A 23,784-nucleotide genomic window follows, 5' to 3' on the forward strand; every position below is an offset into this window, starting at 1 on the left:
TTGAGAAGCTCAAGCAAGCCATGTGCGAAGCCCTAGTGCTTACCCTTCCTAACTTCCTGAAGGAGTTCGTAGTGAAAATTGATGTGTGTGACATCGGTATTGGAGTAGTGTTAATGTAAGAAGGCCACTCCTTGGCTTTCCTTACCAAGAGTCTTGTTGATCGAGCCAAAGAACTATCGACGTATGAGGAGATGCTTGCGATCATTCTAGCCCTTGAAAAATGGAGGCCCTATCTCCTTGGTCAGCACTTTGTGGTCTGCACCAACCACAAAATCTTGAAATACCTCATGGAGCAACACATCATGACTCCACTCCAGCATAAGCGGGTCTCTAAGACGATGAGGTATGATTTCAAGCTCCAATATAAGAAGGGGCCCAAAAATTGAGACACCTATTCTCTGTCTCGACGAATGGAAGAGTCAAGAACGGATACAAGAGGAGAAGGATTTTTGCCCAAGGGACTAGTCAAATCTCAAGGGAGAGGGGATGATGCGGACCAAGTTGTGAGAGACCCTGATCCAGCTCCAAAAGTCCAAATCATGCAAACGGATCCAAGTGTGGTCGACCCAGATCCATTATCCAAGTTCTATTTGATGCAAGCCACCTCAGCCATGTGGGACCCATGCTAAGTGTTGCCACATCAGCCATGCAAGCTACCTCAGCCAGCAACCACATCAATAGTGTGGGACCCACCCTTGGGTGCCCTCTTTAACGAAGACAATGAATGCAAGTGGGACCCACAAGGGGCGTCCCCTTTAGAAGGCTCAAAGGACATGTGGGCCCCATCCTCTAGGCGCCCCCAAGGTTTAAGCCTTCCCATGGAACTCGTGCAGCTTTTTGAGGTTCCCTCCTTAATGGACCTTGGAAGCCTAAGTGGATCTTGTGAGTTGGGCCCTCGTTAAGTGAATTAAGGGAGGTATTACCTAAGTAGGGAAATAGGTTCTACCTACGTAGGCGTTATTGATTTAATTATGCTTTGTTATTTGAGAAGCTTTTATAAGAGCTCCTTAGTATATAAAAGGGACTCATTTTGGTATATGAGATATGAAATGAAGAATTGATCTTGCCTCTCACTCTCTCTCTAAAATCGTCTCCCTCTTCTCTCTCTTTGGATATCCCCCTCTCTTGGACGTTTCTCTCTCTATCTCTCTCACTCCTTGCGAGTCCTTGCCCTCTGACTCATTCACCCTTTCTAAGGGCTCTTCCATATCAAATAAAGGTGGTTTAGACCTTGCTTAGGTCTGAATTTGCCTAAGTGCAAAGTAGTGACTATATCTACTTTTGGTTCGTATGGACTACATCAATATCATGGAGGGCTCGATCCAACCCAGCTTTGAATGTGCAACCTTGGCCAGCCCCCGAACGGACAAACCTTTCCCCAGCCTTAGAACCTTCATCCTAAGACGTGTATGTCGTTGAAATCCTTCTCCTAAGCCCCTACTTAAGCCTTAATCCCTCCTAAGACCAAACCTGTCCAAAATCTGTTTTCTAATGTAGTTGAATTTTCGTCAGATTTATAGAAGTTGCCCAACTCAAACCGTTAGTCATTTGGGTATGAAACTTTGACCAAAACACCTTTAGGATACCTATATATTAGACCCTTAAAAAATCAGAATTTTATCATATCTCTGTACAGAGATATTGATTTTACAAACCGAGTCTGTTTTACCCAGACCCAGTCCAACCTAAAGAAAACCCAATCCTAACCTGCAACTTGTTTGATTTTTAATTCCTAAAATATAAGTCCCCTGACCCTGAAATTTGGTATGTGCACTCATTAAGGTGTCTAGAGTCATCCCCTAATTTTTATGATTTTTCTGTCAAACCGTTTGGGCGTTTCAGATTTTTTTGCCGAACCCTACCGGAATCAGCCTACTTTGTTACTTGAATTGACTTTTTGACTTAATCTTAAACCTAACCTAGCCCACCTAAGCCCTAAAACCTAACCTAGGCCCATCGAAATGCATCACACACTTAGTTGTCAAAAGCGCTAGTCGGCACCTAGGCGGACGACCCCATAAAGGACTCGTCGGGATCAAGAAAAACATAAACATTATAATAAATGGATAATTTTATTAATAAAGATATGATTGTAATTATGAATTAAGCATACATGTGTAATTCAGGATAAAATATCATAAAATTTCATAGCATTAAACATAAAGCACATATATATATATAAATGTAAATATAAATATAAAAATAAAAGATACACAACACCCCCTCCAACATAGAGACACATGCAATTTTACAAATATATATATATATGTGTGTGTGTGTGTGTGTGTGTGAAAAGCATGGGCATACATGTAAAGAAAAAAAATAAAATAGAAGGAAAAAAGGAAGGGAATTTCAAAAGAGAAAAAAAGGAAAAAAAGAAAGGAAAAAAGGCAGAAAAAGACAAAGAAGAAAAAGAGGAAGAGGGGGAAAAGAGAAGGTGGAGGGGCAAAAGGAGGAGGAAGAAGAAAACGATAAGTTAAAAAGAAAAAAAAGAAGGCAAAAAGGAAAAAGGAAAGGAAGAAAAAAAGAAAGAACAAGAAGAAAATGAGAAAAGAAAAAAGACAAAAGACAAAAGACAAAAGACAAAAGACAAAAGACAAAAGAAAAGGTTTGGGGTAGGAGGAAGAAGAAGAAGAAAAAGGAAAAAAAAGAAGAAAGAGAAAAAAAGAACAAAAAGATAATGACAACCATGTCCCCACGGCCTAGGAAGCTTAGGCGGAAAAAACAGGGCCTTACCGCCTAGACCCATAAGCCTAGGTAGTAGCCCTGTGCCGAGCCCACATAGGCGGTGTCTAGGCACCACTTTTGACAACTAAGCCCACACACTCTACCTCTGGTTCTTATGGCAAGTCCATGTACACCTCATCCACATCACCATTCAAGAAGGCGTTCTGTACATCTAGTTGCCACAAGTTCCCTTGTTCCACTACAGCTGTTGTAAGCAAAGTTCGTATAGTGGTCATATGAGCCACTAGTGCAAAGGTTTTCGCAAAATTAATTCCAAATTGTTGGCTGTAGCCCTTTGCCGCTAATCTTTCCTTATATCTTTCGACTGTCAGCCTTAGTCTTGATCTTATAGACCCATTTACTCTCACTTCATTCTTGCCTGGAGGAACCTTTACAAGATCCCATGCATTTATTCTCTCCATAGCATTCATTTCCTCAACCATTTCTTGTTGTCATTTCTTTACTGGATTCCTTTGTATAAGAGAGGCTCAACATAAGAATGAATCAAGGCTAAGAATGCACAACCTCTAGGAAAAAAAGATTCATAAGACACAAAGCGAGGAGCAATAGATACTCTAGAGCTTTGGCGTATCTGAGGAGAGGGTGAAGGAGATGAAGATGAATCAGAAAGTGACTCCAAACTTGGATGCTTAGGGTCAGTTGAAGAAGGAATAGGATCAAATCTGGCCTCTATGCTTCTTGCTTCCTTAGCCTCCACTTGATCCAAGAAAGGTATCTCAACAATATTTTCATCTTCTTTGGAATAGATTTCTCTAAACCTATTCTCTCTCGAGGGGAATTGCTCTCCTTGAACCTCCACATGCCTATCAACTTCCTTAGGAAATGACACCAAGGACAAATTAATCTCCTATCTCACCTTATCCTTAATTGGACTGAAATAAGGTGTATATTTACGAAAGATAACATTTCTCGATATCCAAAATTTTCTTCCAATTGGATCACAACACTTATAGCCCTTTTGACCATTCGAAAAACCCAAGAAGCAATACTTAATAGTCTTTGGAGACAATTTATCTCAATATCTATCAGTCAAAAGCAAGAAAGTGGTACATCAAAACACTTTCATCATTTCATAATTCAGAACAATTCCATACAATTTCTAAAAAGAAGATATACCTTTGGGTACACTTGATGACATGCAATTTATTTGATAGATAACCATATACACTACATCCGCCTAATATATTTGCGGCACACACCCACCAAAGAGAAGTGCTCTAGTTGTCTCTAAAATATGCCTATTTTTTCTCTTAATGACTCCATTTTGTTGAAGAGTATAAGGACAAGATTTTTGATGATTTATACCTCTTTTATACAAGAACTTTTCAAACACATAACTAATGTATTCACCACCATAATTTGTTCTAAGAGTCTTAATCTTAATTGCAGACTATGTTTCAATCATAGCATAAAAATCCTTAAAGGTCTCAACAAGTTCATTTCTATTTCTCATGAAAAATATCCAAGTATATCTTGTACAATGATCTATGAAGGTTACAAAATATGATGATCCATCCTTAGACATGACTGGTGAATGACCCGATGCATCTGAATATACAAGCTCAAAAGGACTCTCGGAATCCTTAACTCTAGTCCTAAATGGCAAAGCATGACCCTTCGCCAACTTACAACTCTCACATTCCTATACATGCCTTACACAACTAACTTCAACTCACCTAAGCTCCCAACAGATACCAAATGTTGCAATCTAGAACTAGAAATATGACCTAGTCTCTGGTGCCATAAAACTGACTCATCTATAACTGCAACTCTTAGACTAACTGAAGACTTTTTATGTGAGCTCATATCTAACCACCAACAACAACAACAAACAACAACAACTACACCTTCATCCCAAAACAATTGGGGTCGGCGATATGAACCAACAAAGAAAATCATTCTGGGTCTTCCACATGAATCCTTCTCCTCCATTCATTTCTATCCAATGCCATGTCCTCGGTGAGGTTCAAAGCATTCATATCCTTTCCTATCACCTCCATCCATGTCTTCCTAGGCCTACCCCGACCTCTTTTAACTAATATATTTTCCCATTTCTCCATCCTTCTAACTGGAGCATCATTAGGCCTTCGTCGAATATGTCCAAACCACCGTAAACGATCTCTCTCATCTTATTTTCAATGGGTGCAACGCCTACCTTCTTACGTATTTCCTCGTTCCGAATCTTATCTAACCAACCCAAATAATATTGATCTCCCCTCCTATGACCAATTCCAATCCTTCTTCATGACAACTAATTTTGCATAACACAATCAACAAGAGAGAAGATAACATTATAGTTAAGCTTGGTAATTTAGTCAACAAAAATAAGATTCATTGCAAGAGAAGGGACATGATAAACATGTGAAATATTCAATTATTCCTAGGACAAAAATAGGGAGTAATGAACCCAACTTTGGATACAGTCATAGAGGAGCTATTTGCAGTGCAGAAAATACCACTACAAGACTGACAATTGGCTAAAATGAACTCATGAGCAGTCATGTGGTATGCTGCTGCTGAATCTACCAACCACCCAAGATGGCTATTAGGAATACCTGTACAAGCAATATCAGAAGAGGAAGTGGGAACATAAGAGAGGTTAGAAGAGAGAGCAATAGTGAATGACTGAGTTAAGAGCTGCAATTGGAGAATCCGTTGCTACATTTGTCACATCAACTCCAAAATCTGTCGCTGACTTCCATCAAAATGCTCAAAAGAACCTCCCATAGACAAGTCAACAGACTGAGTTTTTCCACTACCATCCATTTGTCCATTCTTGTCCGTAGAACTCTCTCCAATTGATCGCATAACCTCCACTCTTTTTCAATATAGGGCAGGATCGCTTCATATGCCCCATTTTTTTTTACAATGATGGCATCTCATAACACTCATGTCACCTATGAAATCTCCTAACATAGTAATCCTCTCGTCATTCTGACAAATAGATGCATGGGTCCCATCAAACTTCAATGGGTCAAGCTCTATGTCACATGGGTGCGGGTGCGGGCGCGGGTGCGGGCGCGGGTGCGGGTGCGGGGATTCAGCACTTCCAAAAAACCCGGGTGCGGGGGTGCGGTAGGGGAAAAAATGTAAATATATATATATATATATATATATATATATATATATATATATATATATATATATAAAAGGGAGAGAGAAAATCCTTTACGAAAAAAGGATTTGAAAAGCAACTGACAGGAGTTGTCAGCAGCTGACAGGAGCTGTCAGCAGAGAAAACCCTTTACGAAAAAAAGGAGCTGACAACAGCAAAAAGGAGCTGTCAGCAGAATTTTTTTTTAAAAATTTCGCAGCTCAGCTGACAGCAGCTGACAACTCTTGTCAGTAGAGAAAACCCTTTACGAAAAAAAGGAGCTGACAACAGCAAAAAGGAGCTGTCAGCAGATTTTTTTTTTTTAAAATTTCGCAGCTCAGCAGCTGTCAGCAGAATTTTTTTTAAAAAAAATTCGCAGCCCATTTCATAGGGCAAATTTTTTTTAAAAAAAAATCCAAAAAAGAAAATGGACCTAAATGATCCTGGGTGCGGTCAACTCACCCAGGATCGGGTTGACCGCACCCGGTGCCGCACCCACACCCGCTCCCGCGTCGAGTCGCGTCGACGCGGGTGCGACACCCTGCTAGCCGAATCCCTGTGACATAGGTCAAGCTGAATCAATTCTCCCTTTTCCATCACAAACCAAACTACTGTTAAAATATGGTATGCGTATGGATCTGGATCCAGATCCATACACACGTTATGTTTTAACTTTTAACACATGCTCAATGCCATTTCATTAATGGCATTTCTGTAATCTTTTCGGCTATTGTATTTTTACCTATGTATAAAGTTTAGGGCTGGGAGGTTGGGTTAATGTGCGCCGCCCCCAGCCATTGTGAATCTCTCTCTCTTCTCTCTCTCTCTTTTCTTAGTTTCTGCAGTGAAGGCTGAACCCCACACAGAACCTTTTATGGTATCAGAGCTCGGTTGCAGAACCCTACGAGACGTGTGTTCAGCGAGATCTGAAGATTTCTGAAGGAACAATTTTTGATACACCTCTTCGTCTTTTCTTCCTCCTTCTTGGTAACTTCTGCACTCATTTTTTCTTTCTTCTGATTCTTGTTCATTCCTCTTCTTCACAGTACTGCAATCATCACCATCTGGCTCTCTTCTTCAACATCAACGTCTGCAGCATCATTAACGTCTGCAGTTTTCACATTTAACACCCCTCTTCGACATCAACGACTGCAGTTTTCCTCTCTTTGACTGCAGTTTCCTCTCTTTGATTGCAGTCTCTTTGATTGCAATCTCTTTGATTCGTGTTTTCCCTCTTTGATTGCAGTCTCCTTTTGATTGCAATCAAATCTACTGCAGTTATTGAGTATTTTTTGATTTATTTCCTCTTTGATTACAGAAGTTTCCTTTTCTATTACTATTTAATATTTTCTGTGCGACGCCTATAGGCAGGTTATAACAGTCTACAATCTCGACCCTAAAAAAAAAGGGTTTACATCTATTAATATCACGGGTGCATCCCTTATTAAAGTTCTATTGATTGATTAAGTGATCTTTAATTTTCTTCTCTTTCTCTTCATTCGTCTTGTTCGTTTATTCGTTGTCCCATTGATATGGATTACTCCTCGTCATCTACCTTGTCCTCCGGTCCCTCTGCAAATTTCTTGAGTCAGCTTGTTACAGAAAAACTTACTCTAATTTTTTGACCTGGAAGAGACAAATACTTCCTTTTATACGGAGTCAGGATCTCGATGAACATCTGGATGATTTGGTTCCTATACCACCACGGTTTATTTTGCAGGAAACCACCAATGAGAAGGGTGACACAATTACTATTTCCTTTAAGAATCCAGAGTATACAGCCTGGAGGAAGCGGTATCAGTCTTTGGTTGCTTATATTACGTCAACACTATCTCAAGAAGTATTGGTTACTCTTTTAGATGATTGCACTGCGGCGGATCTGTGGAGTAAGTTGTCTCAGACATACTCTCAGATATCAGAAGCTCGAGTTATGTACTTAAAAAATGAGTTTCAAAGTTTGAAGAAAGGCTCCATGTCAGTCATGGAATACATAAGCCGCTTGAAGAGTATTACTGACCAATTGGCGGTTATTGGAAGTGCTATTTCAGATAAAGATAAAGTTCAACAACTCCTCAATGGATTGGGCCCTGATTTTGACATGTTTACCACAGCTTTGTCATGCCTTCCTCACTTGCCTACTTTTGACGATCTTCAAGCGAAACTTCTCCAGCATGAGATGATTATGAAACAAAGAGCAGAAGAAAATGAATCAGTTCGTTGTCATTCAATTTTGGCCATGGACACTTCTGTCGGTTTTGGACAAGGAAATGGAGGGCATCAAGGAGGCAGAGGCCGCAGACGTTTTGGGCAGGGAGGTCGTGGTATCTTACCTACACCTAATATTTCTGGTGTTTTTAATACATGGAATCAGAGGAGAGTGCCCACTTGTATCTTACGTAACAAAAGAGGACATGTGAAAGCTGATTGTTGGTTTAATCTACAAAATAGAGGAAAAATAAACAAAATTGAAAATAAGTCAGCTACTACTGTGGACACGAAAGCGCCATCTACAAATATGCAACAACTTTTGTTATCAGCATTGTCACAAATGACGATCAAACAAAATGAACAAGGCGAGTGGTATGTTGATTCCGGCGCTGCCACTCATGTTACGGGTAATGTCGATAAGTTATCTCACTTATTGCCTTATTCTGAAAATGGTAGTATAGTTACGGGAGATGGAACTTGTCACTCCATTAGTCATACTGACAGTGCACATATCCCTATGTTAGAGTCCTCACTTCACTTGTCCAATGTTCTCCTTGCTCCTAATATTAAAAAGAACATTGTTTCTGTAGCTAAACTTGTTGACGATATGAATTCTTCCGTCGAATTTACTCCCTCTTCTGTTTATGTTAAGGATCTACGAACGAAGGAGACGTTCGCTAAGGGGGAGCGACAAGGAAGCATGTAGGTCTTCAAGGAGATTCCCTCAATGTCTTCACCTTCAGCCCCAGTCCTTCAGTTGAAGTCGTCCAAGCATTCTTCAGTGTTTTCACCTTCAGAGTCTTTGTTTTTTCCTTCGTTGGAAGTTTTTAATTCATCTCATTGTAATAAGCCAGATATTTGGCACAGTCGTTTGGGCCATTGTAGTTGGGGCTTCGTTGAAAGTCTTGTATTTGATGGTCTTCTTCCAGAGTCTAGTTTATGTTCATTTTTAGATAATAATAAATGTTCCTCATGCGAACTCTGCAAAAGCCATGTTCATCCGTTTCATATTATTAATAAAAGGGCTTCAAAGCCATTTGAGATTATTTGTTCCGATGTTTGGGGACCCGCACCTATTCCTTCTCTTTCCGGTAGTCGTTACTATGTTATCTTTATTGATTCTTATTCCCGTTATACTTGGATATATTTCTTGAAACATAAGCATGAAGTTTTTCAAGTATTTCGGGAATTCCATTCGATGGTCAAAACAAAGTTTTCCTGTGATATTGTGCATTTACAATGTGATGGTGGGGGCGAGTATTCATCAAACGAGTTTATTGCCTTTCTTCGGGATAAAGGAATAAGTCGACAGGTTTCTTGCCCTCATACCTCTCAACAAAATGGGGTTGCGGAAATGAAACATAGACATATTGTCGAGAGTGCGATGAGCATGTTACATGATAGCAATGTGCCCGTTAGTCTCTGGACAGAAGTTTTTCATACATCTGTTCATGTCATAAATCGTCTTCCTATGGCACTTATGGATCAACACTCTCCATATTATACTTTATTTGGGCAACATCCCTCTTATGATGAGTTGCGTGTTTTTGGTTGTGTATGTTATGTACATATTGATTCATCTCTGCGAAATAAGTTTCAGGACAAGGCCGTTAAGTGCAGATTCGTTGGGTATGCGGATGAATACAAAGGCTATCGATGCTATGATCCTACTACAAAACGTATTAGGACCTCTAGGAATGTTGTTTTTGATGAACAAAATTTTCAGGTAAATGACTCTGAAGCGTTGCCATCTCGAGAAGAGGTATATGATCCATGGATGAGTGCAGATCTTTTTGCTAATACAGAAGAAACATGTCAGGCGAATTGTACTTCCTTTGGCTTGAGCAGGGGGTTGGATGACTCACAGATGCGTGTTGAACCATCTTCAGTAAAACCAACCCCAGTAGAATGCTTCTCTGGACAGATATACACTAGACGGGACAAAAATATAAAGCAGAGGAATGTGGAAAGCATCGCTAATGATCCGACTCAAAGGCCGTCACACATTAGGCATCCTATTCAACGATGGGTGAGTTATGAGACCTTTTCTCTTGATTTCCAGTTGTTTATGTCTCAGCTCACAAAACAGGATGAACCCACTTGCTTTAATCAAGCTCTTCAATCTCGTCATTGGACTGAAGCTATGAATGAAGAAATGGAAGCACTTCATGAGTGCCAGACTTGGGAAATAGTACCTCGGCCAGAAGGAAAGAATGTAGTTGGCTCAAAATGGGTTTATAAAACAAAGTATAAGCCTGAAGAAGTATTGACAGATATAAAGCGTGACTTGTTGCTCGGGGATTCACACAACAATATGGTGAAGATTACGATGAAACCTTTAGTCCAGTAGTCAAAATGGGTACAATTCGTGTCATCATATCCTTAACAGTCGACCGAGGATGAGGCTTAGCCAAATGGATGTTAAAAATGCATTCTTGCATGAAACTTTAAAGGAAGAAGTGTATATGGAGCAACCTCCTGGTTATGCCGAAAAGGATCCTACTGCCTGGGTGTGCAAACTAAGGAAATCTCTGTATGGGTTGAAACAGGCGTCCCATTCTTGGTTTGAAAGTTTCTCTATGCAAATTCAAAGCTATGGTTTTAGAAGATGCTCTCTGGACCACTCACTCTTTATTTACCAAAAGACAGGCATCGTTATACTTCTTCTTATATATGTTGATGACATTGTGATCACTGGGAGCTCAGATAATCATGTGCAAGACGTGAAACAGTTTTTAATGTGAAGCAGTTTTTAATGAAAACTTTCAAGATGAAAGATTTAGGGGAGTTGAGGTACTTCCTTGGTGTGGAAGTTGACAGGCAACAAGACACATTGACACTCATGCAACAAAAATACACTTTTGATCTTCTAGAAAGAGCCGGGATGACGAATTGCAAACCAGTCAGCACTCCGAGTGTATTACATCAAAGGCTGAGCTCTGAAGATGGCCATCTTTGTGTCAACCCAACAACGTATAGAAGCCTTGTGGGGATGTTGCAGTACTTGACTTTTACCAGACCTGATATAGTTTATGCTGTCAATCAGGTATCCCAGTTTATGCATGCTTCAACGGAAGGTCATATGGAAGCTGTGAAGTGCATTTTACGATATTTAAAAAGAACTATAGGAGATGAACTTGTTTATCTTAAGAACGATAACCTGCATAGAGGGCATGAACTCATCACTTATACAGACGCAGATTGGGCAGGGGATCCAGATGAGAGACGATCTGTCTCTGGATATTGTGTATATATTGGACACAATTTAGTGTCCTGGAGCAGCAGAAAACAAAAGGCAGTGGCACGGACAAGTACAGAGGCTGAATACAGGTCGATGGCTGCAGGCACGACAAACACTACATGGATTAGACACTTATTGAGTGATCTTGGAGAGACAATTATTCAATCATTTCTTCTATGTGACAATCAAAGCGCAATAAACATTGCATGTAATCCTATTCAGCATAGCAGAACGAAGCACATTGAGATTGATCAACATTTTATACGGTAGAAAGTCGAGATGAAGGAGATAGAACTACGTCATGTTCGAACAGAAGATCAAGTGGCAGACTTGTTTACCAAGGGGTTAACATGACATCAATTTTGGTATTTGAAGAGCAAGTTGTACATGCTCCAAGACCACGTACAACTTGAGGGAGGGTGTTAAAATATGGTATGCGTATGGATCTGGATCCAGATCCATACGCATGTTATGTTTTAACTTTTAACACATGCTCAATGCCATTTCATTAATGGCATTTCTGTAATCTTTCCAGCTATTGTATTTTTACCTATTTATAAAGTTTAGGGTTGGGAGGTTGGGTTAACGTGCGCCGCCAACCCCACACAGAACCTTTTAACTACAACCCCCCACTACACCATAAATTTCACGCACAAAACCAACAATAACAGTGACAAAATAGCCAAGAACAATTCAAGACACAACTAATCACCACACCATCCAAGCCACAAATCTATATTAACTCAAAAATATTTATGTCCACACACGATACTCCCCAACTACAAAATTTTAACTCCTGCACCACCACGCAAATGCAGCTATACAAGTGCAATGATATACAAATTCAGATGCACACACAGCAAAACAATCACTATTACCAAAATATGCTTCTCAAAATACCAATGAGATGCAGCCGATAGCACAAACAATGTATGAGTAGCAATACTAACCCAAACTCATTACAATCATAACCTGGTGCAATATAAGCACCCAAATCAATTCAGTGTCAAAAGCATGCATAATAACCCCAAAAGCGTGCAAGATGACCTACAAATACAGACCAGACTGTAGGATTTTCACATCAGGGGCAGGATAACACAATGTGTAGTCATATTAAGGCAACTGCAACGCTCGATACCGAACAAAATTCCAAAAAACAAGTTACCGCCCCTATATGACCCTCCAAAGTTCCTCAAAACTCGTCCAAAATGAGATAATCCTTGCACAAATCACTGCTGATGACTTCCTTACTAAAAAATGACTCAATACCATCCAACAAGCCTCCACTAAACTCATCAATGAGGTTAGAACAATCAGATTTCTCAAATCTGAGCACTGTTCACGTCACTATTCATAAAAGCAGAAAAAAAATCATATAAAATCCAATATAGCTCTGATCATCCTGATTTTGTCAAAAAATTCTCTAAAATCATCCTCTATCAAAGCCCTATATCAATTGAAGCAAACTCAAACAGTCTCTTGAACCTGCCAATGTCATCAACTTGGGACACGTGTCTTGATGCAGGGCCTTGATAAAACCAGAATGAAGCTTCCAGCACCTTCAACTCACATTTCAATGGCGTCTCTCCGATCTAGATCTCTGATACCATATCAATGAATAGCATGAAGAAGAGAGAACAAGAAGAGGAGAAACTTAAAAGAAACTTCTTTAGTTTGGAGAATGAGAAGCTACAACCAGAAATAGGGGACGTCCCTTCTATGGCACTACAAGACAAACAGTTGACTCTACTCTCTACCACTAAGGCTAAAATACAAAAGTACCTTTAAAAAAATGAAATGTACACATAAATATATGGAGGGGGGTAGCATACTAAGTATAGTACACATATAATACATAAGTCTCAACAACCAGGATTATTTATTTATTTATTTAACGAGTGACATCCCTGATCACTTACCATGGATTCCTGGCCTATTACTTGATTCCCAAAACCATGCGACCCTTTTCTCAAAGACAATAGTATGTGCATCATATGTATGCTTATTTTTAGATCTCTTTATGAGATGAAGTTTCAGTAAGAATGAAACTTGCTTTTAAAGATTGTACACACACATACATACACATGCACACATTGTGTATAATATATATATTATACATATGTATCTAATTAGCTATATATCTATACATTTAAAAGTTATCATGACCTGGCTGAGTCACGAGTTAATGCTTGCCGAGTCTATTTCCGAGTCACTGGGTTTTAACTTTTAAGACACTGGGTCAAACAAACTGCGTCATATAACATGTTTCAGCAGCTGAAGCTTCATACAGGGGTTGAGTTGTGTTTCAACAAACAAAATTTTGGGAATAACATTTGTCCCATATTTTTGGGCATCAGAAATGTATCCACATTTGGACAGGTTTTCAGAATTGGTTTGCATTGAGACTTGATATACGATATGCATGAAAAATCCTCTATCTATTGCGTGCCTCCTTGATGTCTAAAACATCTGGTAGCTAGAGGTTTATGGGTAGAATCTAGAATGTGCATTATGGACTAATGGAATATTTGTACCTTTTCATTTTTCTGCTTGGCCCCATACTATCCTAATATACACTTTCTAACATTGCAATTCCTCTAATTGTAGGAAGAGATAGCCCATGAAGCTCACACTGGCAAAATCTATAGATCTGATTTTACTGATAAGAGTGGAAGAAGTGTTCTTGTCATGAGACCAGGTCACCAGGTTTGCTACAATCTGTCCTGTTCTTGCTTTTGCACAAAATTTGTCCTCTTTCACTCTCATAAGTGTTTTGACAGAAGGTTTTATACATATGTCAAAAAGGTTGCTTGACATGTAAAATATGAAATCTTTGGGTATAACTGATGCTATGCAATCTTTGTTGATGTTTGAAGTAGTTTCAAATATTTTATATGATTACAACAACAACAAACTACGCCTTCATCCCAAAACAATTGGGGTCGGCGATATGAACCAAAAAAGAAAATCATTTTGGGTCTTCCACATTAATCCTTCTCCTCCAATCATTTCTATCCAATGCCATGTCCTCGGTGAGGCTCAAAGCATTCATATCCTTTCCTATCACCTCCATCCATGTCTTCCTAGGCCTACCCCGACCTCTTTTAACTAATCTATTTTCCCATTTCTCCATCCTTCTAACTGGAGCATCATTAGGCCTTCGCCGAATATGTCCAAACCACCGTAAACGATTTTCTCTCATCTTATTTTCAATGGGTGCAACGCCTACCTTCTTACGTATCTCCTCGTTCCGAATCTTATCTTTTATTGTATTTCCACACATCCATCTCAGCATACGCATCTCAGCTACACTCATTGTTTGAATATGATGTCTCTTGGCAGCCCAACATTCCGTACCATATAGTAAAGCGGGCCTAATAGTCGTCCTATAAAACTTTCCCTTCAACCGCAATGGCATTCTACGATCGCACAACACTCCAGTTGCACTTTTCCATTTCATCCACCCAACCTTTATCCTATGAATTACATCTCAATCAATTTCTCCATACTTTTGAATGATAGATCCCAAATATTTGAAACAATCATCCACCGGTATTTCTTGCTCACCAAGCTTCACTACACTCCCATCACTACTTCGTTGCTTACTAAACCGACATTCCATGTATACTGTCTTACTCTTACTCAACTTAAAACCTCTTGCTTCCAATGTCTGTCTCCATAAGTCTAACTTAGCATTAACCCCAACTCTAGGCTCATCAATCAAAACAATATCATCAGCAAACAACATACACCACGGCACATTTTCTTGAATTGATCTCGTAAGCTCATCCATCACTATAGCAAATAGGAAAGGGCTTAAAGCAGATCCTTGATGTAACCCAAAAGGTGCAACATAGGTAGTCCTCAAAAATATTTTATATGATTGCTTTTGGAATTTTTTCGAAAAAAAAGAAATGATCAAAATTCCATAGTTGGCAGGATTTATGAGGACTACCTATGTTGCACCTTTTGGTTTAAGGCTCTTGCAGTCTAGCCATTGCAAAATTTAAGTACTGTAGCTAGATTATATTAGCTGGGTTGGCTTAGCGGTCATTGAGCTTTATGAAAAGCAATAGCTGGTACTATATTAGCTGACTATACCCTATAGACTTGTTTGGATGTTGTGTGGCAGTGTTGTTTATGAAAGTAGTGAAATCTGGTTTTGAGTTCTATAAATGATTGACTGAGAGAGCTTGTGAATGTCCACCTTACTGGCTATGGCATTATCTGCTACTTAGTTGCCACAATTTAGTTTTTTTGATGGTTATGATTGCAACTCTCCGAGACTTGTTTGGATGTTGTGTGACAGTGTTATTTATGAAAGTAGTGAAATCTGGTTTTGAGTTCTATAAATGATTGTGACTGAGATAGCTTGTGAATTTCCACCTTACTGGCTATGGCATTATCTGCTACTTAGTTACCACAATTTAGTTTCTTTGATGGTTATGATTGCAACTGTCCCACTTGCCACAATTTCTGGTTATCCTTGTAAGTATTGGAATGAATACTTTGATATTGTGTTTACAAAAGCCATTTTGGAGTTCATTGGAAACTGGGATGGGCTGGGCCCGTTTTCACTTAAAGTGAGGTTCTAGAAAAAATTAATACTGTTTTTCTTTTTCTTTTTCCTTTTTTTTTTACTTCAGAACACAAGCTCAACAAAAAGACAGATGAAGTATCTGGTATACTGTATGGAGAATGCCATTTTAAATTTGGCTCCGGATCAGGAACAGATGGTGTGGCTCATTGACTTTCATGGTTTTAACCTGTCCAGTATATCAGTCAAAGTAACAAAGGAAACTGCACATATTTTACAAGACCATTACCCGGAAAGGCTAGGCGTGGCCATCTTGTACAACCCACCCAAGTTCTTTGAATCCTTTTGGACGGTATGCTGTTCCTTTATTCTTTTCATTGGTTGTGGACTAGAGGATGCCAAAGAAAGAGAAGTATAATCACAATATGGGCAGTTGCTCAAAAACGGAAGAATTATTCATTTGTAAAACATTATTTTCTTCTTTGTTGGACTAGAAAGAATATAAAAACTGAAGCATTAGCACAATCTTGGGATTTTTTTGACAAGAGAACCACTTATCTATAAACTATTTTCATTGCTAACCAATTTCTTGTTCATGATCTATTCTTGATCTTCTAATTGTACCAACTGCAGGTGGTGAAACCCTTTCTGGAGCCCAAAACCTACCGTAAAGTGAAGTTTGTTTACTCTGATGACCCGGGAACAAAGAAGATAATGGAGGACCTTTTTGATATGGACAAACTTGAACGTGCTTTTGGTGGACGCAATGAGGCCAATTTCAACATCACTGAATATGGCGAGAGGATGAAAGATGATGATAAAAAACAGCTGCTTTTCTGGAATGGAGACAATCATTCATCTGCTGCGCCCTCTGCAGAAGCTATCTCAAATTTGATTACAGAGAACTCACAGTCGGATTCATCTGATGAAACTGCCGAGAAACTGGAGGATTCATCCCATGGCACAACTCTTACAAATCAACCATCTGAAAATAGTTTCTCTGGAAGTAATGATGAAAATGGTAGCCACATTGGTGCAAGGCAACAGCCAACTAGCAACAATTGTGATCTGACTGAGGTGCTTCCTCACTTGGATTCTGTGAGCCTGAGTGTACATACAAATACTGCAGCAGCAACTGGAGTCACAATGCAATGACTTTACATTGCATACCTTACAAAAAAATAGATGGCATATGCTATATGTTTTCATATGCATTGATACATGCCTATTCTATATGATTTGTCCACTAAGAAAATCCACCTCGTAGAGTTTTTCTTTTTGTTGAATTAGATCCAAAATGTGGCGATACTGTGAAAGCTGCCACACAATTTGGATTTGACTTCATTTTGTGCTAATTAGTTGAAGTAGGTGTCTGGGGGCGGCTGGATAAAGAGAGAGAAGACAACAATGTCAATAGCCTGATATGGTAACCCTGCATTCACTGTATTCCTTTCATTTAAATATCTGTTACTTTTTTTTCCCAAAAAAAATCTGTTTTTTTTTTGTGAGCTATCTGAAACTCTGTTCTCACTTGGGACTGTGTAGCTTGCTGTTAAAACAAACTGAATGGCTATAAATGAGTTTGGCAAAGGCAGAAAAACGTGTTCCCTTTTTCTTCTGTGCATTTGGAAAAGAAGTAAAGAATAAAAGATTAACCCCCACTATTTGGATCACTTTATAAACTGCTCCTTGCCATTTATACTTATTATTACTATTATTTTTTATGATGAACTGAGAACTTAAGTAGCAAGTTTTGGTGTTTGAATCATTTACTTTTATTTTTTAATGACATTTTATAAATTTCACCCTTTTTTTTCAAAAATAATGAGCGACCTACTTATTTTTTTCCATTACCATCATCATTGCCATTACCATCACTACCACTATCATCATCGACCATTACCATTACCACCACCCACTATGTCATTACCACCTCCATCACCATTATTACCACCGCTACCATCCACCATCACTATTACCACCACCACCACCACCATCCATCATTACTGCTACTAACTAATCTTTTTTTATTATTTATTAAAATTTAAATAGTCGGTGATCATTCACTTAATTAAAAATAAGGGCAAATAATTTCTTTATAAAATGCACTTTAATTTATTTTCCTATGCAATAAATACCAACAGATCCAGGGACTACATGGCGCAACTGTTTGACTTCTTAAATTAATGCTGTCATAATCTTGGGCCTGTGTTTCCCTGAGCAAATTGATCAATGTGCAAGAAATTTGAAAACTCGAGGATCTGGAATTTTTATTGTACGTTTTTTTTGATATAAAAATTAGACATAAAATTTAGATCATTATAAACGATGAAAAATGTATTCTCAACTAACAGTTGAAATTACAAACCAAGTTGAAATTAGAAACTAAGGAATCTTTTAAACTATTATCCTAAAACACAGGTGGTGTGGTTTGTCACCTGACATGGGATGACCGAGACCCATGAGAGGTGTCCCTTACCTCAAGGTCGAAGCTGGGTGTACTGACCAACAGACATGGTCTAGCTGAAGGGTTTTACCAACTGGAGGCCTACCAATGTGTGGTCAGTGATAAGAGAGTTTCTCTTGGCCAACCAAGACAAAGAAAAAACACAAAACACGAGCGTCGTTTCTTATTTGCCGATGTTTTCCCATCTCGTTAGTGCCCAACAGCATGCACATTCTAAATGCCGAAAGACATGGTCATCTCTTTTTTTTTTCCTATTTTTCAGTTTAGCTGTGATTGGTGATTCATTGGCAAGCTGCCGATTGTGCTCTCTCTTAGGCGAGTTGGCGACCCCCAACTTTCTTTAAATATTGTTGGGGTTGGGAGAGAGGACCATTGGGATTCAATAATCAATGTTGTCATACCACCTCTGAGATATTATTACAAGTTGTTTTGATTAGCGAAGATCAGCATTTGAATTGTCAGAATCCGTCAGTATGCAGGATTTTCTGATGATTCAAAATTCACTGCCACAAACACCAATATTTTATGATATAAAAAATCATGTATTTTTTAGGTTGAAAAAAATGTAATCAAAGGGTTGATTCCTATCAAATTGACTATGCTGAGTCCGTCCACAGGTTCAGATTTGATCAAAACTATTGTTAACAATGAGATCCTATAGACCCAAGGGGTTTGGCATAGTGGGATGTAGCCTAGACTGTTTGATGGGCAATCTAGGTTCAAATCCCATGGGTGTCACCCCCTGCGTAAGCTGAAACTTAGCAACTCCCTGGGGTCGAGGGGTAAGCCTTCAGAGTTTTACGCCGACATGGACAGAGACTGTAAGTATGGCAGTCTAAGCCAGCATGGCTAGGTTTCTGCGCCTGGGACGGTTTCTATGAAAAAAAACAATGAAATTCTAGAGGTGGTATGACTGATCTCTGAGAGAGAGAGAGAGAGAGAGAGAGAGAGAGAGAGAGAGAGAGAGAGAGAGAGAGAGAGAGAGAGAGAGAGAGATTATTCCTCAAATTAGGGCCAACAATGGGTTTTGAGGAAAAAATGTATCGCAAAATTTACTCTATCTTAATTATGACATAATAACAAAATCAATATAAAAACTAAAAATTTACAAAATAATGAAACTAATTTACGTATATTTCATCTTTTTATAGAGAAATATTAATTTAGTAAGTTTATAACATAGTAAAAACTAAACACTTTTAGAATTAGGTAGACCATGTATTCCCTTTAAACTTCATTAGTCTGAGCATTTTTGTCGTTTAATTTTATTGCTTCTAATTGATATGCATATTTTTTACACAAATATTTTATAATTAAGATATTATAACGTGCTATCAATTTTTAAGAGCCTAAATAAGTTTTATTCATTTATATTTTGAATTTAGTTGTTGATGATTATTAGCGTGATTTTTACTGATTATTCATAACTTGAGGAGTTTGCATATTGAAGGCTCTGTTTGGGAGAAGGGTATCAAAGGAGTTGGGAGGGTGTCGGAGATGGTTTCATGATGTGGCAGGGTCCAAACGGATTTGGAGTGTGTTTGGAAGAGGGAAGTGGAGGGAGGCATAAATGTCCGTTGGGAGTTAGCCAACTCCAAATACCAAAAATTTCAAATTTCAACTCCTCTAATAAAGATAGTTATTTAAATCACAAGGTTTCTGATGGGTTTCAAAATTTCTGATGGTTCAATTTTTTTACCCTATACCTCAGTAAATCTAATATTCACCAATTTAACCCCATTATTAATTGCAATAATAGCACAGTTAAGAGGCTAACGACTAGGGGTGGAAAATGGGCCAGCCCGGCCTGCTAATAGTCCGGGCCATTGACCCAGCCATCCCAGTCAAAGTCTGGCTCGTAGACTGATGGGATGGTCCAATAACCCGATTCAGGCCCGCCCCATTGATAAAACCTTGGCCAACAGCATGTCCGTTATGCTCGTGGGCCTAATAAGGTCGGGCTGGGCTTATTATATTACATATAGTCACAAGAATATGAGAACTAATGTGCGAACCGCGATTTTTATAGATTTTTTGATCTTTTTCTCTTGAATCTAATAAGAACCCACTCTTGAATCATCCCATTTTGATGCATAAACAAGATTAATCATTTAAAAATCAATGGCTCATAATCTTCATAAATATTTAAGCATTCAAAAATCTCATTTTTTCATCGAAAATACACGATCCAATGGTTGATTCCTGGCAAATTCACCATGCCAAGCACATCCACATGGTTGGATTTGCAAAACAAGTGTTGAAAATGCACATATTTCTAGTTCTTATATTCTAGTCTCATATATGTTATATATAAAAAACATATTTTATGTTATATATACATAATATATATGTGTATATATATTATATATGTTTAATAACCAAATATGTTTACTGGTATGAACAAAGATTTTCATAGTTTTTTTTTTTTTACTTTTTTTCAAAAATTTTGCTGTACGGATGTGATCTAGATGCTTGGTATTATAAAAACAAACTCTTGGATCATCCAATTAAGATGTATAAAAAAGATCTTTTAAGGGTTGACAGTCAATGGCTTAGATTTTTCATAAATATTCAAGCATAAAAAATTACATTTCTTGATCCCATTACGATGATCCAACAGTCAATTCCTAGTAAATGGACCACACCGAATGCATCAACATGGTTAGACTTGCAAAAAAATCTATGAAAATCTCTATTCATATCAGCAAACATATTTGGTTAGTAAACATATTTCAATGGTAAATTATTTACCCGATACACATAATATATAGGGTAAATATTGGCTGCTAATCAGTGGTGGAGCCAGAAGTTTTTTGTTGGGTGGGCAGACTTCGGGTGGTGATCATCGACCTCTGTCGGTGGCGCAATGGCACGAAGCTTCCATGGTGGTGAAGATCATACATCGAGATCGAAAGCCTATTTCGGTAGTTGAGCCACCTCCTTCTCGGTGGTGATCAAGCAGCAAGCCGAAGGTCTTCCAACTGAGGTGCCTCCTCAGCTCTCTCTCGGAGGGGACGGTCCTCGCCACAACATTGAGGCAGAGCAACTCACTCGGCTGGCTCCATCTCATGTTCACCATCTCCTGCGTCTGGGTGCCATAGGGCACTTTGTATCGCAGGGAGGCGTGATCTCCACTCCTGCACGACCCTGCTCTGATCTTCTTCGACAAGCATTCGCAAGGAAAGAATGCAACCTCCAAATCGTGGGGAATGAAGAAGAAGACCCAAGTTGTATCATATTTCAACTCGGTTTCTAATTCTGGGGTGGGCGACCGCCCACCCATGCCCACCCCTGGCTCCACCACTACTGCTAATGAAGGTATGAAACTAATGAGTAAAAATCACTTTTTTCTTCAAAAATTTCCAAGTTTTTGTAGACCAAATGTTATGGATGTGATCTACTTGGTTCGTTTAGTAAGAAACATGTTTTGAATCATGTGATTATCACAAGTAATTAGGTCTTTAAAGGGGGAAAAAATGAACAAGCCACAATGTGCAAAAATTTTATAACTCAAAAGATCACATTTTTACATCAGAAAAGCATGATCCAAGGCTTGATCCTAAGCAAACAAACCATGATGAGCACATCTATGTGGTTAGATTGAGTTGATACAACTTGCACCTATGATTTCTAGCTCATTAGTTTCTTACCTTCGTTAGTACCCAATATATATATATATATGTATATTATTAAAAATATATATACATAGGGTCCGTGTCCAGCTGCAGCCCAGCCTTTTTTGAGCCGAGCTTGGGCCTAATTTATAGCCATCGCCCACCTCTACTTACAACTACACTCACCTACAACCAAACATGGTGAGAAATCAGGAGTTGAAAGCCTGAATCCTTCAAAGAGTTACTTATACTTCCAAACAATAGAGTGAATCCACAACTCCTTTAAAATCTATTTTTCTTGAACTCCAGTTTTTGTATTTTCTCATACTTCTTGCAAATCCCTCCAACACTGGTTCCCAAACAGAGCCAAAGTTGAGTTGGAGTCCGGATCCACTCATCCCTATCTTCATACCCCTTTTTGTGATTCCAATGATGCAAGTTGTTTTGATCAAAGAGGAACCCATAGATATGATCTAATTCATCCATTCAGTGAAGATCAAATCTTGAATCACCCAAATCAGACATGTTTATAGGATTTTTTGGCAATTCAAAAATCAATGGTTGAGAAAGCACAAGATTTTGTGACTTAGAAAATCATATTTTTTCATAAAAGAAATGATACAAGGGTATACTCTTATTAAATCAACCATGTTGATTCCATCCATAAGGTCAGATTTGAACAAAACAACTTGCATCAAAACAATTATGAAGGGTATGAAGATGGGGGATGACATAGGGATGAGTGGAACCAAATTGAGTTGACCAACTTTTACGTGGATTACTCATGATTTGCGGAGGAGTGCAATGCCTGAAGAATTAATGACGAATTTGGTTACTAAGTTTCCAATTGAAGAATGCTTTGGTAATTTTAATTAAATGGTACTACAGTGCGAATTGTCACAACCTTTTTTTTTGCACTTTCTATCTTACGCGGAAAGGGAGCTTGGCAGGTTGTTTGGGCCATGCGACACATGACTTGCTTTAGAGACGAGGTGCTGCGTAAGCCTAGCGAAAGCGGATTTTAGGTCATGCATATCCCATTAACTTTTAGCGCAGGGAAATGTCTTGAGCAATAGAGTCAAACGGGTCCCATGCACGCTTAGCTCAGGGAAATGTCTTGAGAAATAGAGTCAAACGGGTCGATAGTGGGATGATGCCAAAACCTTTGGCATATAAGCGTCCAAGCCAATGAGGGATGGTTACGCCACCTTTCTCTGACGAGCGCACAAGCAGTCGAGGGTCGTAGAGAAAGCTACACATTCAAACATGCATCGCTTATATTAATGTGAACGAGGGACATATTGATTTTCAGCACCTATGGGGCCTGCAAAGCGTATAGTGCACCCCACAAGAGCCTCCCGCCACAGTGGAGAAGGCCTTTCAAACCCTAGCCAAAGCCAGTTGCTAGAATAAAGTAGCTTCTTTCAGTGTTCTGACTTTATGGACATGTTCCCCACATGTGATTGTACGGGAGAATACTCGATCGTGGTACATGAATTCTGCATGAAAGTGCTCCATTTGAGAACATGAAATTGAGACAGGTTATAGGTGGTGTAGCAACCCCAAAGCATGGCACGTGGCCACGGGTGGCTGGAGAGACCCTCGTGGCATGGAGCATAGAGTTGAGTAGATGCACTTGAGATATGTAGTGCACACTAATGCTTGCTTGCTAATCTTATTGCATTGACTCGTGCCACCACCACATGTTATAGCCAAGACATGGGCTTTCCACTTAGCAAACACGCGTGTTACCAAAGGCCCCACCGCAATGCACACACACATGCACCACTTTTGATCGATGATGAATAAAGTTCATCACTTTCTCCCCTACTAGAATGGACTCGATGTCTTCGTCGATACTTCATCAATTGGGAG

General features: G+C 39.0%; 1 protein-coding gene across 3 annotated transcripts in view; it reads left to right on the forward strand.

Moving 5' to 3' along the window:
- Nucleotides 1-17,489, forward strand: part of LOC149812076 (Sec14p-like phosphatidylinositol transfer family protein) — a 37,134-nt gene extending 19,645 nt beyond the window's left edge. For 2 of the 3 annotated variants that reach the window (XM_089992821.1, XM_089992822.1), the window contains exons 4-6: nucleotides 13,899-13,997; nucleotides 15,938-16,180; nucleotides 16,462-17,489. In XM_089992821.1, coding sequence (XP_089848947.1) covers nucleotides 13,899-13,997; nucleotides 15,938-16,180; nucleotides 16,462-16,983 — 864 coding nt within the window. In that variant the 3' untranslated portion in view covers nucleotides 16,984-17,489. The remainder of the gene's footprint in view (nucleotides 1-13,898; nucleotides 13,998-15,937; nucleotides 16,181-16,461) is intronic. The other variant, XM_089992823.1, reaches the window with a different exon arrangement.
- The last annotated feature ends 6,295 nt before the right edge of the window (nucleotides 17,490-23,784 follow it).

Source organism: Nuphar pumila, chromosome 17 (assembly GCF_984573655.1).
Source record: "Nuphar pumila chromosome 17, dmNupPumi1.hap1.1, whole genome shotgun sequence".
In the NCBI taxonomy this organism is placed as follows: domain Eukaryota; kingdom Viridiplantae; phylum Streptophyta; class Magnoliopsida; order Nymphaeales; family Nymphaeaceae; genus Nuphar; species Nuphar pumila.